Source organism: Pyrus communis, chromosome 15 (genome assembly GCF_963583255.1).
Source record: "Pyrus communis chromosome 15, drPyrComm1.1, whole genome shotgun sequence".
Taxonomy (NCBI): domain Eukaryota; kingdom Viridiplantae; phylum Streptophyta; class Magnoliopsida; order Rosales; family Rosaceae; genus Pyrus; species Pyrus communis.
In genome coordinates, this window is record NC_084817.1 from 1,487,160 (window position 1) to 1,510,506 (window position 23,347).

Sequence of the window (23,347 nt, forward strand, 5' to 3'; positions counted from 1 at the left end):
TTCTGTTAAAAACTCTTTGGGCAATTTTCAAAGCTTCGTAACTCAATACTCAATGAAATCGAGTGATTCAAAAATGAAAATCATACTTCTCGATGAGATGAAGAGAATGGTATCTTTCTTTACTACTAACTCGCCGTGGTTTGGCCGAAAAAATGCTCAAAAATGGTTAGCCACTTTCGAGCTGTTATCTGACCAAACCACGGCAATTTAGCCTTCGAAAAAGGTACCATTCTCTTCGTCTCGTCAATAAGTATTATTTTTGTCTTTGAATCACTCGATTTGGTTGAGTATTGAAGAAGTTTACCCAGTTTCCGGCCAGTTTTCCCTCGAACCAGTCACCTTTCAGCCTATTTTTCGGCCATCTCTGGCAATCATTGGGCTTCCAAATGGTATAATCTTATTCTACACTTTTCTATCTTCATTTTGATATATTATGGGTTGAATTTGATTAAGAAACAATTGAGTTACAAAGCTTTGAAAATTGCCCAAAATCGTTTTTAACTGAAGGACCAAAATCAGGGACCATTTCTATTGATTTTCAATCTCATGGACCATTTCTATTGATCATGCAAATCTCAAAGACCATTTTGTATAATAACCCTATTTATATTTGGGAAGAGTTGGAGTTTTATTTGGTAAGTTATTTCATGTGCATCAATTAATAGGATGACTGGTTTTAATTACTAAGGCAATAAGTGATTTTTGTAAGGAAGTAATTCTATGAGCTAAAGTATTCTAGTTATAAGTTCATTAGGGTTTCTTAAATCCGTTAGTGGGTAGGATTCTAGAAGCATTGAGCATTACAATCACAACCTTATATAGAACTTCACATTAGTACGTGAATAAGGAGCAGTAGTGCATAGATAAGCATGAAACATATTTAAGCTTACAGTATGATACCATGCAACACGTGCATGACGAAGATGATCGAACTTGCACATAACGAAGTGTATATCATTTTTTTTTGTCTATATCTTTTTTTCTCATGTGATAAGATTTGATAGGTTGTGTACTTTTTTTTTCCACATGGCGACACATCTCAAACACAATTAAGTTTATATAAGGTTTACTTAAGTATCTTAAATCCAACATTAAGTTCAACAATATTAATTGGTAGTGGGAAAAGTGATGGCCATTACAAAATTCCATGTGTTACGACGTGTAAAGACAAATCAAAGTTTCATCATTTGGTTGCCAATCTCGTTTTACTTTAATTTCCACTGCAAATTAGCACTAAATCTTTTTCTTGTCAATTCACAAGCTATGCTATACTAAGGGCATCATACACTATAGGAACATCATAATTAGGTCCACTTAATTTTTCATTACGATCATATAAAAAATTTCAGAGGCAAAGATGTTAGGAAATTAATCATACGCATACATATACCATCTCTTCCAATAAAGTTTTTTTATCTTAAAAATAAAATGGGACTCGTGACACTCCTCCAATAGCTCGATCATTCAATTTCTCATCAATCCTTAAGAGAATAAGGTATCTCCTTTGTTTTTTGGTCTATGGAGGCCTCTATTATTTAGCATGCGTGTTCTAAAGATAACTTAATATAAAGTAGCATATAGTTACATTAAGGTGAAGTGATATGTGTGTGTATATATATATATATATATATATATATATGTTTATGGGAAATACATAATGAGAATCCAAGCCGTCCAAATCATGATTTGCTCCCAAATTGCATCACCTTTATTCCAAACTAAAGCGATTAAAATGTTTGCTTTAAGCATGCACCCCAGAACTGAGAAATGAAAATATAAGTGAACGATAAGCATCTTACGTTCTTATGAATAGTTAATTAACTACTTCTCAAAGGCAGGCTAAGAACTGTGAAGATATGAAAAAATGCCCTACATCGAAAGTTTGCCTGAACGGTGTGTGTGGCTCCATAAATAAGATTAGGTTAAGAGTTGAAAACGCAGGTAAGAGTTAACACTTAACACTTCCCTAGCTAATACTATAAATAGCAACAAATTATCAATTCACAAATAAAGCCTTACCTTTCACTTTAATTTATTCATAAAGTAATTGTTGGTGGTGTGAACGTAATCTTTGTTCGAGTGTGCTGACAAAGATCGATCTCAACTCATCTTATCTACCCCATCGGTTAGATCGGTGCATGTTATCTTTTTGGAGGAATCTGAACTGAAGTGTACGCACTTCACCTATTTTGCACAAGATATGATTTAAAACAATTGATCAAATATATGTCAATTTCCACGCTTACAATCGTACTCTTGGAAGATATAATATACGTCCACCACCATCCAAAAACTCATATATATTTGGTTAGCTAGGATTCACGGACACACATTATCAATACATATTTTGACACATATTTTTTAGGTCTGCTCTATAATGTATTTTAACAAACAAACCGTCTATCTTTATGCCTTACTTCAAAGATCATGTCTACTAAAAATTACCCAAATTTAAAACCATACGTATGTTGGATTAAGTTCAGTGTTTCTTTGTAAAATCAGATTCGTCCATTTTCTTCACAACAAATAAATGTCTTAATAATTTTGGATTTATCGAATTTTTTGCATGATCTATGAATACTGTAGTAAAATATAGACAGTATCGACCCTTGATATATGTACATTACGGAATGGACCTTCAAAAAATGTGCTTAAAAAACATATGTCCCTGACCGAAACCATATATATGTAGAAATGTTACATTACATATATAATATATTGAACACAATGCTTTTTTTGCCAATATTTTTAAGACGATGCTCCACAAGTAGCAAAATGTAGTGGGTAATTTGATGTATTTTATCAAATATGAAGACGGCACATAATAAACATATAAGTTAGTAATGATTACTCGAGGCCACTAGGGCACTACTAGGTTGCAAAGTAATCTTTATAGACCCACATGAAAACAAATCTAGGATCCAAACGTGACACTTTAAAAGCATGCACACACATTATATATATATTGTCCATTTAAGTCCAAGTTTTATAGTTGTTATTTGCTTTCTTTTGTTATTTTAATGGTACAAGTACATATTAGAAAAATGTTGAACACAAACTTTATTTCCTTTTACATATCGTTGTTTAATTTTGTCAATTGTTTATTATTTGTAGTTAAATCTTATCGCTAAAACTAAGAAGGATGTATGAGAGGTTAAAAAATGAGTGCGAAGAACAACTCCCTAATATGATTATAGGCTTAACGAGTGTTGTTGCACTCCAAAAATGTATTACACACTAATTTTGAAGTGCGAATGTACCACCCTTATAAAATATAGGTAGGGACCAAATTGATGTGTTTGGTCAATTTAAGGACGAAATTGATCAATTTCAAATTAAGAGATCAAAATGATGAGTTAATTAAGTCAATTTTAGAAACTATTTGAGAAATAAAAACCCTATAATATATGCATATTTTTTCTGACTATCTTCACTTCAATTCTTCTAGCCTTGCACTCCCAAGGATGATAAGTTTGAAATCATTTTCCCTTTATTATTAGGTTCACCTTTTGAAAAACGATAGTTGTTTGCTTTTAGGTGCACTTCGTTTGTTATATAATTAAAGAATTATCACCCAATTATATATAAAGCTTGAATCGTATCCATCCATTAAAAACAGTTACATTTAATAACTTTCAACCCGTTTGGTACAAACCAAAACTTCAAATCCTAATTCAAAACTTTTCATGTATTAGTGGAGGTGGGTTGTAGTAATGAGTGTGCAATGGTTGTGAGGTGACATAACAACATGAAATGACATTGTCACATTGATAATAATTGAGTCGGTGCTGATTACTAAATTGATTTTCGTTACGTTATGTAGGATTATTAATTTACTTTTGTTATAACACATGTATGAACTTATTTAAATCATAGCAAAAATTTATATAAGCAATATATTATAAGTTTCCCAGTACTGTGTTATCCACCATTATTATAACATGAATTGTTTAACTTCACACTACATCGTAATTGTCTCACTAAAAAGTTTCTCATTGTTGTGTCTTCAGTTCACATATTCACATATGAGAAATGCTATCAACTTTGCATTAACTTTTGTATTTTGGTCATTTTTACTTCTTTTATACAAAAAAACAAGACGTTTATTGCCTCTCGAGTTTTTTTTTTTTTTTTTTTAACATTAATTCCTAATCAAAAGCATTAAAGGTGTTTTTAAAAAAATGACACGTGTGATTTGTAAAAGTGAAAAAATCCAAGCCAAATGTTAAGGAGGCTCTCTAAAAAGTAGAAATCTTCATGGACTCTTTGACACCTGATTTTACTTCAATTATCGTGTCAATATTATGAAACATTAAGGCAAAAACATGAAACCGAAGAGAATCTATGGAGAGCCCCACTTTTGAGATAGTCCCTTAGAATTTCTCAAATTCCAAATACCAAGTTAGCACTCCCCTCCACGTAAGTTTTAGTCTAGAGGCCCAAGACCCAGAAAAGTTGGAGGCCCAATAGCAAGTGCTTCGTTGAGGCCTGAGCCCAGTTTTTGTCAAGCGACATGTCGTATCAAGAAGGTGTAGGATACCAAACCATAGGCACAACCGAACACCTTGACTTCGCAAGACCGAAGTCCGCGGATGGTTCAAACCACGTGCCAGCTAAGCGCGTGGATGGACGCGCGATGCGTGCTTTCGAAGGAAGCAAGTCAACGCAGACCGAATTAGTTAACGGTAGCGGACTTAGCAATTCTAGCCTTCTAGGGTTTCCGATTTCCTCCTTTGCTAACGCACACCGACGCCGCAGTGAGCTGTCCGCCGTCGTCTCAATCTTGCCTCTTTTCGCCGTCACTGTTTCCTCGTTTTCATCAAACACCCGGGAAACCTAGGAACCTCCTACTGCGAGAGGTACGAGAAGGATTCGGTTAGTGTTTGATCTTTCAGATTTTCTTTTTTCTTTTTTTAATTTGCATTGTTTCTGGATACTGTTTTTCCTGTAAAGATATAATCTTTACTGTGATTTAATCACTATTTTGGCTTGAAAATCTTCAATTTTATATCTTTTGTTTTTGGGTGAAACTGTAAATTGAAATTATAACTGGGTTTTGGTTTGAATTTTTGTGCTTAATTGAAAAAATAATTGTAATTAATTTTTAAAATTTTGTAGTTAATTGTAGTTAGGTGGAGATTGCTTAAGTAAATGTTCACCTGGTTTATTTTATAGGTTGATTAATCCGTGTTGTGATTGAGATGCTAAAAACCAATGTTGGTTCATCCGTGTCGTGTTGCGAGTTTAATTTTGGTGTGCTGTGGCGTTATGAATTTATGATTAAAAGGTGACAATGGCTAGAGGGGTGCCCGGGAATCCTGCTGAACCAGGGGTTGCGGAAACTTCAACTGGCATCTGCATCCCGGAACCAGAGGAACCCCAGTGCTCTATGCGTAAGTGGTATTTTACGAGAGAGGAGATAGAAGATTATTCTCCATCTCGGAGGGATGGCATCAGCCTGAAGAAAGAGTCACAGTTGCGGAGTTCGTATTGCTCGTTTCTTCAAGCGATTGGGATGAAGCTTAAAGTGTAAGTTCAGTTGATTTTTGTATTGATAGTATCTTGTGGTTGTCTTACTATACGGCATGTTTTAACTTGTTGAATCCTATAGAATAGTCTTCTGTTCTCTGCATCTCTTTTCGGTTTTTGTACTGGCTATATCTTAGATAACTCTACAAACTGTGCTGTATTCTCTCTTAGCTTGAACATTGTTTTTGCTTACATGCCTATCAGCCTCAAATAACAAGAAAATAAACTTCCGTAATGTTGAAGGCATGTTCTTTCTATGTCACGTTAATTAATCTGGCTATATATTGAGCTAACTATGAAGTTCTCTATTTGCTTATTGTCTTGAGATAAGTCGGCCCCCTTAAGACTGTTAAGTTCTTCTTTTGTGTCCCATTATCTTTAGCATTCTCCAAACTTTTTAATGTTGCCATAATTGATTGGTTCAAACCTTCAACCTTTTTAGCCATCGTTAAGAAGATATAGATATTTTCTTCTACTCAATACTTTTGTATTTCGTGAGGTTCCACCAAGACCCTTTAAATGCGATTAATAAATTACTTTGGGGGGAAGATTTTTGCTTTCTATCATCTCCCTTTTCTGTTCATATCCTGCATCTTATTAATCATTTATTGCAATTCCGCAGAAGATAATAATCAATAGTAAAAGTGATTACTACTACGTATCGTTCAGGTCTCAGACGACAATAGCATGTGCAATGGTGTTGTGCCACCGGTTTTACATGCGTCAATCTCATGCTAAGAATGATTGGCAGGTAAAAATTTTGTCTGTGAATGATTTTTAATGAAATTTAGTAAGATATTGATGCAGGAGCATCTACAAGTGTCTTCAAGATTAATTGGCCCTCTAGCCAGGCTAGGGGTCTAATTAGTTTTGGATTTAGTTACTATTCTTGTCTATTTATTTGCCTTGCTAAAGATTTTCTGTTTTATGTTATCTGGACCTTCTGTTTAACAATATGGTTGTATACATTTCACAGACAATTGCAACTTCAAGCTTCTTTCTGGCTTGCAAAGTACGAGAAACGCCACGCTTTTTGAAGGATGTTGTTGTTGTGGCGTTCGAGATGGTGCACAGTTTAGATTCTTCTGCCTTACAAAGTATCAAACAAAGAGTATGTAGACACACCCCTTTTACGGCATTATACATATCCTTGTAATGATGGTTGCTTATCTTCAACCTTCTGCATTTAGGAAGTTTTCAATAAGCAAAAGGAATTGATTGTGGTTGGGGAGAGACTTGTTCTGGCAACAATTGGTTTTGATCTTGACATTCAGCTTGCATACACGTCACTCGTTGCAGCTTTAAAGAGTTTAAATATTCTCCCCGACCTTGCTCAGGTGGCATTGAATTTTGTTAATGACTGGTGAGCATTGTTTAATTCCTTATAGGAGCTTTGTGTGTGTGTGTTTTAGTGCTGAAGCATAATTGGATATTACGTTTGTTGTTTCCATAATTGGTCTTTTATATGAATGTATCATGTATGTGCAGCCTTCGCACATCACTGTGCTTGCAGTACAAGCCCCATTATATTGCAGCTGGTTCAGTGGCTCTTGCTGCCAAAGTTCAAAAAGTGAAACTACCTACACAACAGGGAAAAGTTTGGTGGCTGGAGTTCGATGTTTCACCAAAGCAATTAAATGGTGCGTTACAAGTCCTTACTTGGTTTTTATCCTTCTATTATATGGATTCATGAATCATGATCTTTGACGTGTGTATTAAATTCATTTGCTGATATCCTCACGTAGTATGCTTTACGTATGGTTCGTATTTTGATTAATGCGTTTTATTGTATTTCATCAACAAGTACACATGGTTGTTGGATAGTGTTAGATTTCCCTCTCTCTTGGTACTTCCATTCTATTCATACATCAGTACTTGGAATCGTATATGTTTTCCTTTGTTTTAAAATGTCTATAACTTATATGCACTTTCTCAGAGGTCATTCAGCGGATGATGGGGCCAGGCGGAAAAAAAGCTCTACCGCCCGAGAATGGAAGAGTTGTTGCATCTGAAACACTGCCTAGAAAGCCAAGTGGTATTGACGAGGGTGGTGGGGACGAGATTAAACCAACAAAAGAAGAATTGGATGATCAGAACTCAAAATGCAAGATTGCTTCTGCATCTGAAACTCTGCCTAGAAAGCCAAGTGGTATTGACGAGGGTAGTGGGGCCGAGATTAAACCAATAAAAGTGGAATTGGATGATCAGAACTCAAAATGCAGGACTGTTTCTGCTCAGACCAACGGTAGTAAGATTGATGTTGATCGGATTAGAGATGCTATAAAGAGGAGAAGGCGCGATAAAGTTGTAAATAAGAAGTCAGTTCATGCCATAGATGATGAGATAGATCCTGAAGCCTGGATAGTGAGTGAGCTTGAAAATGGAGTAGAGCTACAAAATGCATCCGCAACGAAGAAACAAAGGTTGTGAGTTTTTTTATGCCGTTACAGGCATCTTCCTTTGTGTATCAGAGTGTACTTCGGTTAGAAACTCGATTCTTCTAATTCTGTAAGTAAACTTCTTTTTTTTCGTCGAAAAATTGTGTATGTATTTAAGTAGAGGGTTATTCTAGTTATTAAAATCTTGCAGTATACATCTAAATACAGCAAATTTTCTGCCTCATCTGATGTATGAAATTCAGGTACATTATCTGTCTGATGCTTTAATAATACAGTGGATCTTCTCTCTTGTAAATAACAAAAATAAATAAATGTGAGGGATTAACCAGAAGTTGGGCTTCAAAGGTTAGCTAATTATTGGGCCTTCTGCAAGAGAGAATAACAGGCTGATCGGTCCTTTAAAGTTTGGCCCATTTTAGTTTTGAAACAAAGGTAAAGTGCCGATTTAGTCTCTCAACTATCATGTTAGTGAAAATTCAGTCGCTGAATTTTTTTTTTTGATAAAATAAGTCCCTACATTCATTAGAACTGTTAATTTCATCCTTAGCATTATATTTAAAGCTATTTTATCCAATTTTTCGTCAACTTAAGTCACTTGACATGTTTTAGAATGTAATATCGTCATTTTCTCACATATAAACCCTTAACATTTCATATAGGTTGCAAATCTAATGTCTAATCTATCCTCCAAAGTTAACTTCATACACTATTTCTTTGTGGAAATTTATCTATATACCATCTAATGTGTATCGCATGCAAGTAAAATAACTTAAATTGGCGAAAAATTGAATATGGTAGCTTCAAATCTAATATTAGGGATGTATTTGGTAGATTTTTATAATCCAGTGATAATTCAGGGACTAAATTGACAGTTCATCCTAAATAACACCAAGTCATTTCTCATCAATTTATACTTTTTTTTTTTTACTTTTTCGAATTAGAGTTACTTCTTTTTTAGGATGCTTAAACAAAATGGTTACTCTTATCACATTTTTCCTACAAAATTTGTACCATTTTCAAATAGAGACAGGACCCACATGTGTTGGTGGGCCCTACCTCTATTAGAGATGTTGTACAAATGTGGTATATAAAATGGAAGAGGATCATCTCTAGATCCACTTTGTGGGGATCCTAGGGATCCCCACATCCTAGTCGTTCATCGTACATTGTGCAGTTAGTTTTTGTCAGGTACTATTTGTGTGTAATTTTAAATGAAAGAAAAAGTCAAATGATTTCTGACTATACGATACACGATTAATGGCTAAAATGTGAGGATCCCTAGGATCCCCACAATTTGGATCCAGATGGGATCCAAATCCATATAAAATGTAGTAGGCGTATCATTACTCATATATTTTTTTTTACAAACAATATTATCTACACTAAGAGGAGGGAGTGGGCTTAGCCTCACAATGAGTCAGCAATAATAAGGTTCAAATTCGCGTTTGACAAGAATCGAACCTAAGACCTATCACTTAGAAGAAGATACGATTGGACCGTGGTACTAAGTGTCGTATCATTACTCATACTTAAAAAATGCAAAAGGCCAACATAACTAACTACGTGACAATCAAATGAGAGATATTTACCAGTGTGCCTGAAAAACGGGTACATACGCCATGTCATTATATAAGTAGATGGACACTTAAAAAAAAACTTCTCTCCACTTGTGTAATAAAATATGGCGTACCACCTTCGCGTTTCGGACACATTGAAAAATCTCTTAGACCATCTCCAACTATTAGGCTAAAAGTCAAATTTTTTAGCTCAGAAATTTTAGCTTTTAGCCCAGAAACAGTTTTTCTGCTCCAACTCTTAGACCATCTCTAACCCTTGGGCTAAAAGCCAAATTTTTTAGCCCGGAAAATTTAGCTTTTAGCCCAAAAACACATTTTCTGCTCCAACTCTTCTGGCCTAAAATATTAGCCCGGGATTATTAAAGAATGAACTTAGGCCAATTTTTTTTTCTTAAATTAACTTTTTTTTTTAAAAAAGAAAATTATGTAGACTATGGTAAATTAATTTTATGAACATTTTAATCTAAAATATTTAAATTTGGATAAATATTGAAAAATCATTAAATCTTTCCACAAAGCAAGCCATGTTGAACAATTTGGAAATGGAAAGAAATGGTAGAAAGATAAATTGGAAGATTTGTAAGAGAAAATTGAGTTTTGTATGGATGTTTGAACAAATACATAGGTATTTATAGAGTTTTTTGGTGAATTTTGAGTTAAATAATTTCTTTTTTTAATTATTTTAGCTGTTGGATTTATATTTGGGGCGTTAGATCATTTTTTTTTTTTTTACCGTTAGATTTGATTATATTCGATCTCAGTCGTTGGATTCAATGTATTTTAAAATAACATTTAAAAAAAAATTTTGAATCTGGACCGTTGGATCAACCAACGATCCAATAATGCTAACCATCCGATGAACAAAAGAGCCGTTGGGCTCATAATTGCTTCCGACAGCGACCCTAACAGTGGGTCCCACCCTGTCGGGCGCTGAAGGCTAACGCCCGCGTGGGGCGAGTGACTGGGGAGAGAGTGGGCTGGGCTTGGGCAAGTCCACACGTTTCTGGGCTAATTCTTAGGGGGAATTTGGCCTTACTTTGGCATTTGGCTTGGATTGGGTTGGGGGTTTTTTTTTTTTTTTGGGGGGGGGGGGGGGGGGGGAGGAATAGATGGGTTAATTTGGCTTTTAGCCCAGGATTGGAGAGAGTCTTATGACCTAAAATTTTAGCCGGAGATTATTAAATAATGAACTTAGGCTTTTTTTTTTCTTAAATCAAATTTAAAAATAAATAAATATGTAGACTATCGTAAATTAATTTTATGAACATTTTAATCTAAAAATATTTAAATTCCGATAAATATTGAAAAATTCCTAAATTTTCCACAAAGCAAACCTTCAACTTTCACCAATCTTTCAACCCTGGGCTAACTTTCAATTCACCAACCGTTCAACACCAAATTTTCAATTCACCAACCATTCAACACCAAACTTTTAACTTTCACCAACCGTTCAACACCAAACTTTCAAGGTTCACCAATCGTTCAACTTTCATCAATCATCCTCTATATAAACATATGTCCAATATTAGTTGATCACACAACCTTCAATCATCCTCTATATTCACCAATCTTTCAAATTTCAAAAAGTTTTTGTTTCCTAAAAATCCTCAATATCTCATCAATGGGTGATAGAAGAAGGCGTAGTATAGCAATGCAGATGGCACAATACCAAGCAAAGATTGAAATTGAGGATGCATAATTGTTCAACGCCAAAGATGAACTTGTAAACTCGTTTATGCAATCTGAGCACCATGACGAATCTAGCCATCGTGGTTCTGTCACGAGACGTTCATTTGTGCAGTGTGATAAAGAAGATTGAGTTTTGTGTGGATGTTTGCACAAATACATAGGTATTTATAGAGTTTTTGGGTGAATTTTGAGTTAAATATTTTTTTTAATTATTTTAGCCGTTGGATTTAAATTTGGGCCGTTAGATCTTTTTTGTTTTTTATCATTAGATTTGATTATATTTGATCTCGGCCGTTTGATTCAATGTATTTTAAAATAACATATTAAAAAAAAATGAATTTTGAATCTGGACTATTGGATCAACCAACGGTCCTTAAAGCCCAGCCCTTGGATGTGAATTATAGCCGTTGGGAATAATTGGGTGGCCGACACACGGCCTGATAGCGGGGCCCACCCTGTCGGGAAACCCTTGCAAGCACACCGCGTGGGGCACATTGGCTTGTGGGCGGGCCTAGACTGGCCCAAGTGCCAGTGAGTCCACTCGCATGGGGGGGGGAATAAATGGGAAAATTTGGCTTTTAGCCATTGTTGGAGATAGTCTTATAAACTGGACAAAGTGAGCTCATTCTATCATCACGAATAATTGAATGATAGATCTTTTATTTGATGAATAAATGATTATTGTATTTTTTTTTCTTTTCTTATGCACACGTTTATTTATATCTCTTGATTCTTCATTAATAATTATGGGTGTAATCACTTAATGTTTACTTTCTCTTTTGCAGATGTCAAGGTTCATTCGTACACATGTGCGACATATTTTTCTTGATTTATTTGAAGCCTTTGAAAAAAGCATGGGCACTGATCACTTGGCATGTTCTTATATGGCAATTGAATATAGCCATTGAAAGAACATGTTAGTGAGTACCAAATTAATTAAGTTAAAACCATTTGGAATGTCATTAGGTATAGTGGATGCAAAAGGGGCCAAAGTCATAAGAGATTCGTTCGTGATAAATTGGTTATATCGAGCTTAAGTCAAGCAAGTGAGAGATTCATCATTAATTTTTTTAATGTCAAATTAAACATACTTGAAGTTTTCAAATTAACAGAGAATACCTCACCTCTAACGATAAAGGTGGCAAATCAACTAATTTGGTACCTTCATTAAGACCCATTTAGTTTGATTTCATCTTACACCGTCATCACAATTACCAATCTCACCTCTAAATTACGATGATATCAAATTAACCAGGTTTTAATGGATACCCATTAACAATCCAATAACTAATTTACCACCTCTACTTAACGGTCGGTAGCAAAAATCACCTTCAATTACAGAGATTTGTGGCTGAAAACCAAAATCTAGCTAGCTAGGAAGATGAGGACTCGCATAGATTAATAACGAAATATTATTTAGGGTTCAGTGGGCATAGAAAGCAAATGACAAAAAATTAAAATAAAAGTGATGGCCCCTTAGTGTTGGATTTCATGGCCTTAAGTTTTGACAAGCATATATTATTCTGTTCCAGTTATTTGTCATCTTCTCAAGACACACCTTTAAATCCTGCAACTTTAGACCCTCCTTTTTAGGGTTTTTGCCACATATTTTCTTGAAAAGTTCATTCTATAATCGAGTGGAAAAGCATCACCAAATAATGATCATGGTAAACAATTGGTAGGAAATTAAAGAGAGCGAAAAAATATCTAATTATTACAACTTCTTAATTAATCTCTAGCTTGCTATAAGGTGTCTAAACATGCAAGTGTTGTATATTATATGTGTCAAAATACTTGTCAATTGCTCCACAGTTTCCTCGTAGTGAGATACAGTGCGTTTTATGGGGATGTAGCTTCAATTCGTGGTGGCGCAGTTAATGTTTAGTGTTAGTTTAAAGTTTTAATATTGTGAATTGTATGCACTTGGTTTTGAATTATAATGTGTTTGTTAGTACCCTTCATATCTTATAGACGTCTTTGATGTAAGGTTAAATTTTATCTAATGAATATTTCCTATATATAAAAGTGAAAATAAAGTATTATCATCATGTATCTTATTCTTTTATGAAGGGAAAGGAAAGAAAAAACAACATTTTCATGAACTTTATTTATATGTGTGCGTGTGTGTGCATGTGTGTGTATTTGATGTTTACCTTCATGTCAAGAGAGACTTTATTTCCCAATCCAATGTGTTCTTGTTTGGAGCTACTAAAGTTCTTTTAGCATCTTTCAAGTTCTGTATATGATTTAATTTTACTACAGTTACATACGACCTTAGAATCTCTTCACAGCTAGTAAACCAGACTAAGAAAATTCTTGAAAAGATTGCTTATCGAACCCTTTTGGGTTTCGCAGTAATTTCAATAATTATATATAGGTCTAGTTTCTTTGACAAAAAAAAAAAATATATATATATATATACACACACACACACACACATACACACACACACACATATATATAGGTCTAGTTTAATGTAGAGAATCAATCAAATCTCACCCAAAACCCTCTATGCCTTCTCTGTAACTTATCTTATTTGTTGACACTAGATCATTCATTTAAATTTTACTTAACAATGTTATCTCTTTAACTTATCACTTCAATAAAAAAATAAAAAAGATTAAAGATAAATTAAGTCAAAATGACACGTGTTACTCAATATGACATAGAGAGGCCATAAAAGATTTTGAGTACAAAAGATTTGTACTGTTTAATGAAACGCGAGGCTGACGTACGGCTACGATGACTAGTGATTGGGATTGAATTAAGAAGGTTCTAATATTCGTTCCACTAAGCATTGAACAATACAGTGAAACTAATTAAACACACAGTGTTATGTGTACGTGCCAATTATACTAAAGTAATTAGACAAAAAATATTGATATATTTGGAAAAGTTTACGATAAAGTAGCCAGGGTTATATTATAAGGCAACAGGGTACGTGCCACAGACCTAGTGAGTGCGTGACCCTGGCGTTGACTAGCAAGGACTCCAAAGAGACCTGTTATCTCTACTTAGTTTAATTAATGATGGTGATGGACACTAACCCTAAAGTTATTAATCATAACAACTTTGCTTTTTTTGTAGGTTATGGGACATTTTGTTTGGAGATAATTTGGATTAAATAATGCGTCGACGAGGGGTCTAGGCAGATAGAGCATTCAGTTTTTTTGGTATGCTTACTAGGAAATTATATTTGCACATACAAAATCGTATTGGGGAAAGTTGGAGTTCGATATTTCAGATGCAAGGACGAATGCTCTTAATTACTTGGTCTACAAACCTCTTGTGATGTGAATTATATCTATGAATGAGATACAATGGATTTGAATGACTGTATAAGAAGGAGCGACTTGTTGTCATTTCAAATTGAAGTCCACATCGTTACCCACTGAGGAAGTTTGTTTCCCTCAGTTCTTTTTCAGATGAGATTATAATTAACTTTACTCTGCACATGCATTAAAGAAAGTAGAGAAGAGACCTTTCAACCGAAGCTAAGTTCAATAGTTTGGTTAATTTGTTTTACCATAGCTCGTGGCGGTGGCTTTTCTTTTCCCATATGTGCATTATCTTCCTCAAGCTGGAGAATGATTCCTAGGGTTGATGAGAAAATGATTACCAAAATTATTAAATTTCTGAATATTTATAAAACAATATGTGTGTGTGTATATTTTAGAGAAAAACTTTCATGAGAGGACACCACTATAGTAGTAGGGGTGTGCTATCCACACACCCCTTTTTATTTCTCACACACCCTTTGTTAATTTCAATCCGTTGATCTTCTTCAATTTATTCAATCCGATGACCGAAAATTAGAAGGGTGTGTGAGAAGTAAAAAAAAAGTATGTGGATATCACACCCCAAGTAGTATATTTCAAATTCAAACTAATCATATATTGTTATGTGTTTTAATTTTCACACATAAAGCGTGATTAGTTTGAGATACTACTATACTACCACAGCGACATCATGTTTTCATAACAAATTGTATAACATTTATATATCCTATGGCACAAAAAATATGAAATGTTGATTAGTTGGATTCTCATTTGAATGCATGATTGAAAGATCAACAAGTACTACCTAATAAGGGCAGAGCAAGTTTGAATCATTTTTTTTTTTTTGGAATTGTGTTTATTATAGTTATTTGGATGAAAATACTAATTGATGCATATAATGTATGCAACCATTAGTTGCACATTCATAAGGCCCGAATATTTTTTTTTTTTCAAAGGAAACGAATTATTAAGATGTACGAATCTTTGAAGAACCATGAAAGTGAAAATAATAATTGAAATTTCTATTGTAAACCAGATGCAGAAGCAGCTTTAGCGAAATGAATCTTGGAAGATAGTGAGAGTAGGAAATTAGTTGAAAAAAAAGGTGACAAGCAAGTGAAAGAAAGAGGGGAAAGAAAAAGCTCTTGATAAAGAAGAAAAGCTTTAAAGAAGAAATAAATAGTTGGAACTTTGAAGAAATAAATAAATTGAATTAGTGTAGTTTGTGAGATTGGTGGGCATGCATGCTTGCTGGAAGGCTAGCTAAAAGGCGAAAGAGCAGGCTAAAAGAAAAGTTAAGCTCGCCCATGCTCTCTGATCTCACATTCCCCTTTTTCGTCTGATGTGAACTTTGTGGGGCTGAGAATTATAATATAGCCCCTTCTTTTGATGGAGAATGACAACTTAATCAGACTTTAATTGTTCTTTAATTCTTCAGCTAAATGTCTTTGTCAGAAGCTCAAACAAATATTTGATGGAGAATATAATCCATGTTCACAAGTATATATAGTTAATATTTCGATCCCACCCTTTTTAGGGTTAATTAGTGAGGCTAAACTAGTTCAACCCTAGCTCCCATTGCAGTACTAGCTCGACCAGATATAACAAGTAGCTGTTAGCTTTAGTTCTTCCCATTGAACATAAATGCACTTGCAGATAATAGTAACACACGGAGTAGGATTCTCTTCCCTCCATATCACCTCCCCTCCCCTCCTCTTCACTCTGCTTTGTCTTTTCTTTCTATAAAGAAACCAATACAAGATGTTGACGTGGTTTAATCATGAGTGTTCAAATAAGATGGGACGGGAGAGACAATGGGAGAAGAGAATCCAGATCCGTAACACACACACACATATCTTAAATATCGCATCTGTTCAGACTTACATGTACAGAGGCAGCCTCAAATTTATCGTTATTTTTTAAAAGTAGCAGACAGTTAGTTATGTACATCAAATATTTATATTTTGTCTGGCAAGAGTTTTTTTGGGTTAGAGAAATTGTTTGCCACTAGCAGCTAGGAGGTATATGATTGAACAATTAATTAGGTTACACTTGTTTTATCCTGATCTATTTCAACCATCATAAACAAGTATTTTGAACATATATATTTTGATAGTATTCTACTCTTGAATAAGGAGTGAATTGCCTGCCCCTGCCTCCCTCATATTTGCTTCGTCTACCTCAAGATCTGGGCCGGAGAATGGCGAAAATACTAGATATATAATTGACAATATCTGCTGTACTCGTACAATTAATATTTATTCAATTTGGCGTCTACCATTTAATTTGTGCCATATGTGTACAATATCGCTCTTCACATTTACAAGCTTCTGTTGTTCTATATATATATATATATGAAGTTATATACATATAGATAATCACGAAAGAGATCCACAGATTTGAAAGTAAAAATGCAGATTGTTCAGTTCGTGAAGAAGCCGATCATGCAGAATAAAAGTTTGAATTAGAAAGGTCTTAGATGTCCTAATTAAATATCAATCTTCTCTATAGATATCTCCACACGAATCTTTGATTTGTAACTGATGTGATCAATCGTCAATGTTCGTCTAATCTACTCAGCTTCCAATCCATATGCATCACAAAGTTGCTTTAAAAACCAAAGAACAAAGGCTATAAAGTGGAGACCAATCGTATGACCAAAACATAGAAGCAACTGTACTGTCGTTGAACCTACACACATGAATGGAAATCTCTTTTTGGGACAAGCCATTCCTAAGTACGTACACATCTCACTAACCCTAAACTATACCCGGTATGCTATTGATCTACTCAGTCGGACCTTCTTGTTTTACCTTCTTTACCATTCTTCTCATTTTCAATGTTACACAATGATTGGAGCTATTACTTTCTATTTTACCCTTTATTAAACATCAACTTTGCAAAAAATTAATTAGAAATTGTTTGACCGTTTTGTTGAAATTTAAAAGTTTAATTGAATAACATGATTTGTGTGTTATTGGATAACCGTTAGATGACTAAACAATTTCACATTTAATTTAGCATAGTTGGTCTTTACAAAGTGACCTTGAAACTATATGGTTCGTATCATTGTGCAATATTGTAGAATTATAAAAAGAGACGAGAATGTTCAATTAAAAAAGTTGCTACAATCACATAGTTATTCTAAGGGGAAAGGGATCCCTTCCACCAAGTCCACAAAGTCCAGTCATCCGGGCCATTAAAATTTGATCCAACCGCTATAAACAGGGGGCCCCTTTAAAAGTTATAATAACTTTAACCGTTGGATCAAATTTCAATGGCCTGGATGAGTGGACTTGGTGGACTTGATGGAAGGGATCCAGAGAATATCCTTTTCCATTCTAAAGGATCATCGGGGGCAGAACTCCCTCTTTACTTGATCTAACCCTAATTCCAAGGGGATAAACTAAAGATTATATATGTAATTAATTTGATTCGTACAAACACAAAAGGGCCACATGCAACATGCAGTTCTCTTAGTGTTTTATACAAATGTTGTCAAGATAAAAAGATATCTTAGCTATTTCATTCAAAAGTTTATAAAGCCATGACTAGCTATGTCTGGCTTTGCTAGGACTACTTGTGATAGAAGTCTGCGTTCAACGTAGCTATATGCTAGCTAGTTGATCACACAAGGCTTCAAATCAAAATACTAGATTTGTGTCTACGTGTGCGTCTCAAACACTAAAAAGAAGGTTAATTGCAATCATCGACCTTTCTTGTCCCTCTTGAAGATTGCCATCCTCCAAGACGTGCACTTTAATCAACGGAAGTGATGTTCACCACCAAAAACCCCAAAGGATACAATTTTACGAAAAGGCAAAGTTATTGTTGAGCAATATTGATTGCCTCGACAATCATGTGCTAATTTAGTTATTCCTATAACATACAAACTCGTAATCCATCATTGTTATCTTCTTACAATCTGGTTCATGAAATTCCCAAGTAATTATACCAGCTTGATTATCTCATCTTCACAACATGAACACAAAAAATCTTAGGACGACTTAATCCACAATCCGCCATCACCATATGCATAAACTTTCTAGAGAATTTTCATTATAATCGCTTTCCAATTTTACATCTAGTGATGATTTTTACAATTTAGATTAATGATTTTCATATGTTTACGCAATCGATATCACAAGATACAGAAAAATAAGCTAACCTTCATTTACATCGCTTAGATATATACTCATAATTGAAGATGTATGCACTATATGTTGCCAAACTGTGATAAGAATATTGTTTTGTTGTCAGAATTAATATCTTTTATAGAATTGACACATATGGTCTTTAAACTTATTTTGTTTACTAATGATGCGAAATTTGAGCCTAATTATCATTCATTGGACAGAATTGGAGAGTGATTCACTGCAGAGAACTCCTATTTGCTGATTATGCCGAGCATGCCAAATGGGGTGTGTGTGTCCATGGACATGTGGGCCGGTTGAGTGAGAGAAATAGAGCGTGGTTACTATCATTTCTCTTCTCAGACCTGGTTGACAGCCTTGGGATCGAAGGCAGAGATTTTCATCATGGCATAGAGGAAGTATACAAATACACAATCATCCGCCTGTAATTGCAGAGAGTGCAAAATAACATATAGCCTAGCTAGAGAGAGAGAGAGAGAGAGAGAGAGAGAGAGAGAGAGAGAGAGAGAGAGTAAAAAGAAAATCTAAATTAAAAAAAAAAAAAAAAAAGTGAGAGAGAGAGAGGTATGGAGATGATATAAGTACTCACGCTCTCTTTCTTTCTTTTCAAGGCTACTTTAATCAACACATGCTGTAAACTTGAAAGAGTAAAGAAGAAAACTCAGAAAAGTGTCTTAGCTTGGCTAAAAGCAAACCGAGCAAGGTATGTGGGTGTCACACATGAATAACTGGGTTTCCTTTCTTTCAATTGAGTGATAGATTCTTGGAGCTAAGCTATACCCTAATTAGGTCTAGTTTATTACTGCTTATCTTGGGATTTTCAAGCTTTTTCAAAAACAAAAAAAAATAACAATTATATCATTAATTATGGAGTCTGCAAATCTCCATCGCCAACAGCATCATCAGCTCCAAGAGAATCTTGTTGGGTCTTCTTCTTTAGCAGCTACTACCCCATCTTGCTATGCAGTTGGAACCAAGCATGCTTGGACCCCTACTACTACTTTGTAAGTCTCTCTCTCTCTCTCTCTCTCTCTCTCTCTCTCTCTCTCTCTCTCTCTCCCCCCCCTCAGAAATGAAATTTAAATAATTAATTAGTGAACATTTGGTTGTTCATATATACTTCATAGGGAGTGCAGTGAGGAAGTGCATGGTTCCAGTTCATATATACTTCAGAAATTTTAGAGAATCGGGAATTTATCTTTCTTTTTAATATTTTCTTTTTTGGTATTTGATGCTCATATCAGTGAGGAAGTGCATGGTTAGAACTAGAACTTTCTTGCTTGTTAGGTTCTTGCTGTTTGGAATATATAGGTTCTTTAAGCTTTTTTTTCTATATATCATTCGGAATTCGTTTTAATTAATTTTCTCATGATAACTTTAATTAAATGTTGCGCAGGAGCAGTAGTGGTAACTCTTTATTAAATTCAAGCTTGGATCCCCTCAACAGTTCCATGGTTCCAGACTTGGGTTTTCACTGGCTCACTAATATTACTAGTGATCATCAATCTGCCCATGACCTTGCTAATATTAAAGAAGAGCTCTCATCATCATCCTCATTAGATCATCACAGTTCCTTCCCAAAATTAACAGAAATGCTGACCGCTGCCGTGTCTAGCAGTAGCATCGAACATGACCAATATTTCCAATTTATGAAAAATGAGCAAAAAGATCAAATGGTCATGAATGATCTCAGTGAGAAGCTCTTGCTCAAGACATTGTCTTCTGGATGCCAAATGAATAGTACTTTTAATGCTCCTCATCATCATCAAATTTCACCATCAGCTAGAGATCACCATCAATTTTACTCAAATGATCATCATCATCTACTCCACAACTCTAATCTAATGGGAGGTGTGCCGCCAGCGATGCCAAGCAGATCTGCGGGGCACTTCAGCCAAATTTATCCGAGCATAAACGTTTCCAACTTGAACCGATCGTTGTCTTCGTCTACACTCTCGAGCTCTAGCTTGGACATGAACTTGCAGGCCATGGATCTCTTAGGTGCTTCTGCAAGATTTAGTACTGGCGATGGTAGTAGTTTTAGTACTCAGCCTAATGATTCACATGATACTTGTGGCTTATACAAGGAGAGGCAGAACTCGTTTGGTACTCTTGAACAGATGCATCAAGGAAAGGTATTCTTCTTCTTATTCTTTTTAGCAGGACTAGCTATATTACCCTACTTAAACCTTAATAATTAGATAACATTAGCTTTTCTTCTTGAGTTAATCTACAAATGTATTTGTAATGTATTAACGTCCACGCATAACATTATACCATGTCTTTCCATATACCATTAAAATAGTTGTTATTATGGTTAGTGAGACATTAACTGTTACACTAAGTTAAACCTTAAAACTGATATGTTAGGCTTATGGGATTTGATATACATGTAGATGTAGCGGAAGTAATTAACATGGTAACAATTTGCTAAACAAATAAAGTAGAATCCAAAAGTTAATATACTTTTTTTCTAAACATCTTTATTTGCTTATATCACCAAAAGAACATTTAAGCACCTCTCCTTTTTGCAACATTGGGGTATGCCTTCAACTTTATACAGTCTTTGCATCTTCTTTTTCAGAATGCTTTTTTTTTTCTTTCTTTCCAAGACTGGTTTTGGTGATCAATTTACATCTGATTACAACAATCTTAATTTACTCTTAATTATTATAAAATTTTAAAAAATTCAAATTAGGTATCGTCTTTCGACAATGAAATAACAGAAGTGAAGAGACCCGGCAGTTTGATTGAGCCAAAGGCAACTCAAGCAGCTGCGCCAAAGAAATCGCGATTTGAGTCGCGCACTTCATGCCCACCCTTTAAGGTAATATTCATCGTTATAGTAGCCAATTTCTGAAGCTGAAATTATTTTTTTGCAAAAAATTAATAAAAACAAACAAAACCTGAAGATTATTTGCTTTATAATACAGGTTAGGAAGGAAAAATTAGGAGATAGAATCGCAGCTCTTCAACAATTGGTGGCACCTTTCGGCAAGGTATAGTTTTTATTCTGTTCTTTTTAGTCTACATGTAATTTATTTTCTCTCTGTTTATTTAAGTACAGCACGTAATTAGCAAATCTATACCATTTTATTGCAGACAGACACAGCATCCGTACTAATGGAGGCTATCGGATACATCAAATTCCTTCAAAACCAGGTCGAGGTATGTACTTAAGTGTTTTCATTAATCTTAATTACGGTTTGATTAATATTCTTTAATCCCACAAACTGTACTACGTATAAGTTAAGTTCTTCCTACGTTTGACACATGCATACACAACCCTAGCTGCTAGGGTTTCTTAATTTTTGCCATTCTTTTGAAGGTTTAACCTTACCTCTGTGATCTCTTTCTCCAAGTGATTTTTGCCAAGACGTAACACACACATATAGTGGCTCTTCTTCCTGTCAGGTTTTCTACATACATATAGATACCTGCGATTCATTGTTTTGCAAATTAATCATGCAGTACTATATAAGTAATCTTGTCTCTGGTCTGGTCTTTCATGCCCACGTGGCTCCATTGGATTGAACTAAACACGATATCAAGAAGAAAATAAAATGGGTTTCATCAATCTTTCTCAAAGAACAAAAAAGGAAACCACTATAGACGTACACTCGAAATATATTCATTTTTTCGTGTCTGGCTTAATCTTATCTTAATTTGGACTTGGGATCTAACTAAAGATGTCTTGTCATTCATTAATCACGACATTCGCAATATTACTCTGCATGCATGCTTGGTATGAGTCACAGATCGAATCATAATATTTCCTTCTTTTGATTTTACACGTTTTGTGCAGACACTAAGTGTCCCGTACATGAAGTCATCTCGCAATAAGACCTCAAAAACAATATTACAAGGGGTAAGTAGTTAGGGTTTTCTTTATGATTTGGAGTTCATGTGAGTCTAATATCATGATTAATCCCATACGCCAACCCTGATTAAAATGCCTAAAAATTGTTAGAAACTAGTTTTTGTTGTTTTATAAGATATTTTTGTTTTTCTTTAGACTTTAGTCTTTTGCCCTACATGCATTTTTCTTGTGAAAGTTATTCATAATTTAGTTTAGATGACATCCTACTAATTAATAATGATGATTAGGGCATGGCGGAGATCAATGGAAATGGAGAGACGCGAGATCTCAGAAGTAGAGGGCTCTGCCTCGTGCCATTGTCGTGCATGTCTTATGTGACTGGTGACGTCCGCGGTGGTGGCGGTGGCTGTGGAAACGTTTGGCCAACGACTAACTTTGGTGGAGGGACGTAATAGTAATGAGTATCAATACATATGGTCAGTATCATAAAATCAAGATAAAAAGTCTGGGTCAGCTGAATAATTGGCTTATTCTTTTAGAGAGTGATTTACGCACATTTTTTTTCTTCTTGCACACCCTTGCTTATTTGTGAGTTGGATTGCATAAACCAAAATGAAATCGAAATAAACAAAGGTGTGCAGAAGAAAAAAAAAGGTGTACGGAAATCATTTTCGTTCTTGAAGCCAATAATAGTGAATCATAAATCCCCTCTTAGTTTTAATGGAGCAAATTTGGTCGTCCTCTAAGTATTCATGGATGGACCAAGTTTGATCCATTAACAATTTATGTGTACCAGTACTAGATCTAGCCTCTCGGCCTTAGGGGACCTTGTTTCACATACTTTATGAATGCAATTTATTAAGGATTTTTTTTCACTGCTGGTTTTGAAATTGGACCAATC

The 23,347-nt window shown here is 34.8% G+C and overlaps 2 protein-coding genes across 5 annotated transcripts; both read left to right on the top strand.

The window, feature by feature from the left end:
• Positions 1 to 4,696: 4,696 nt before the first annotated feature.
• On the top strand, positions 4,697 to 8,178 carry LOC137718356 (cyclin-T1-3-like). 4 transcript variants are annotated; one of them, XM_068457888.1, is made up of 7 exons: positions 4,697 to 4,875; positions 5,176 to 5,529; positions 6,199 to 6,280; positions 6,506 to 6,640; positions 6,720 to 6,892; positions 7,018 to 7,169; positions 7,466 to 8,178. In XM_068457888.1, the coding sequence occupies exons 2-7, from the start codon at positions 5,294 to 5,296 to the stop codon at positions 7,957 to 7,959; spliced, it is 1,272 nt and encodes a 423-aa protein (XP_068313989.1). In that variant the 5' UTR covers positions 4,697 to 4,875; positions 5,176 to 5,293; the 3' UTR covers positions 7,960 to 8,178. The 4 variants fall into 4 exon arrangements, with proteins under 4 accessions (XP_068313989.1, XP_068313990.1, XP_068313988.1 ...); XM_068457889.1 differs by having other exon boundaries at positions 5,288 to 5,529; XM_068457887.1 differs by having other exon boundaries at positions 4,697 to 4,859.
• Positions 8,179 to 19,253: 11,075 nt separating this feature from the next.
• Positions 19,254 to 23,336, top strand: LOC137718693 (transcription factor bHLH110-like). Its single transcript, XM_068458239.1, has 7 exons — positions 19,254 to 19,630; positions 20,023 to 20,761; positions 21,325 to 21,453; positions 21,560 to 21,625; positions 21,729 to 21,794; positions 22,432 to 22,494; positions 22,734 to 23,336. Exons 1-7 carry the CDS (start codon positions 19,494 to 19,496, stop codon positions 22,896 to 22,898), a joined length of 1,365 nt encoding a protein of 454 aa, XP_068314340.1. The 5' UTR covers positions 19,254 to 19,493; the 3' UTR covers positions 22,899 to 23,336.
• The last annotated feature ends 11 nt before the right edge of the window (positions 23,337 to 23,347 follow it).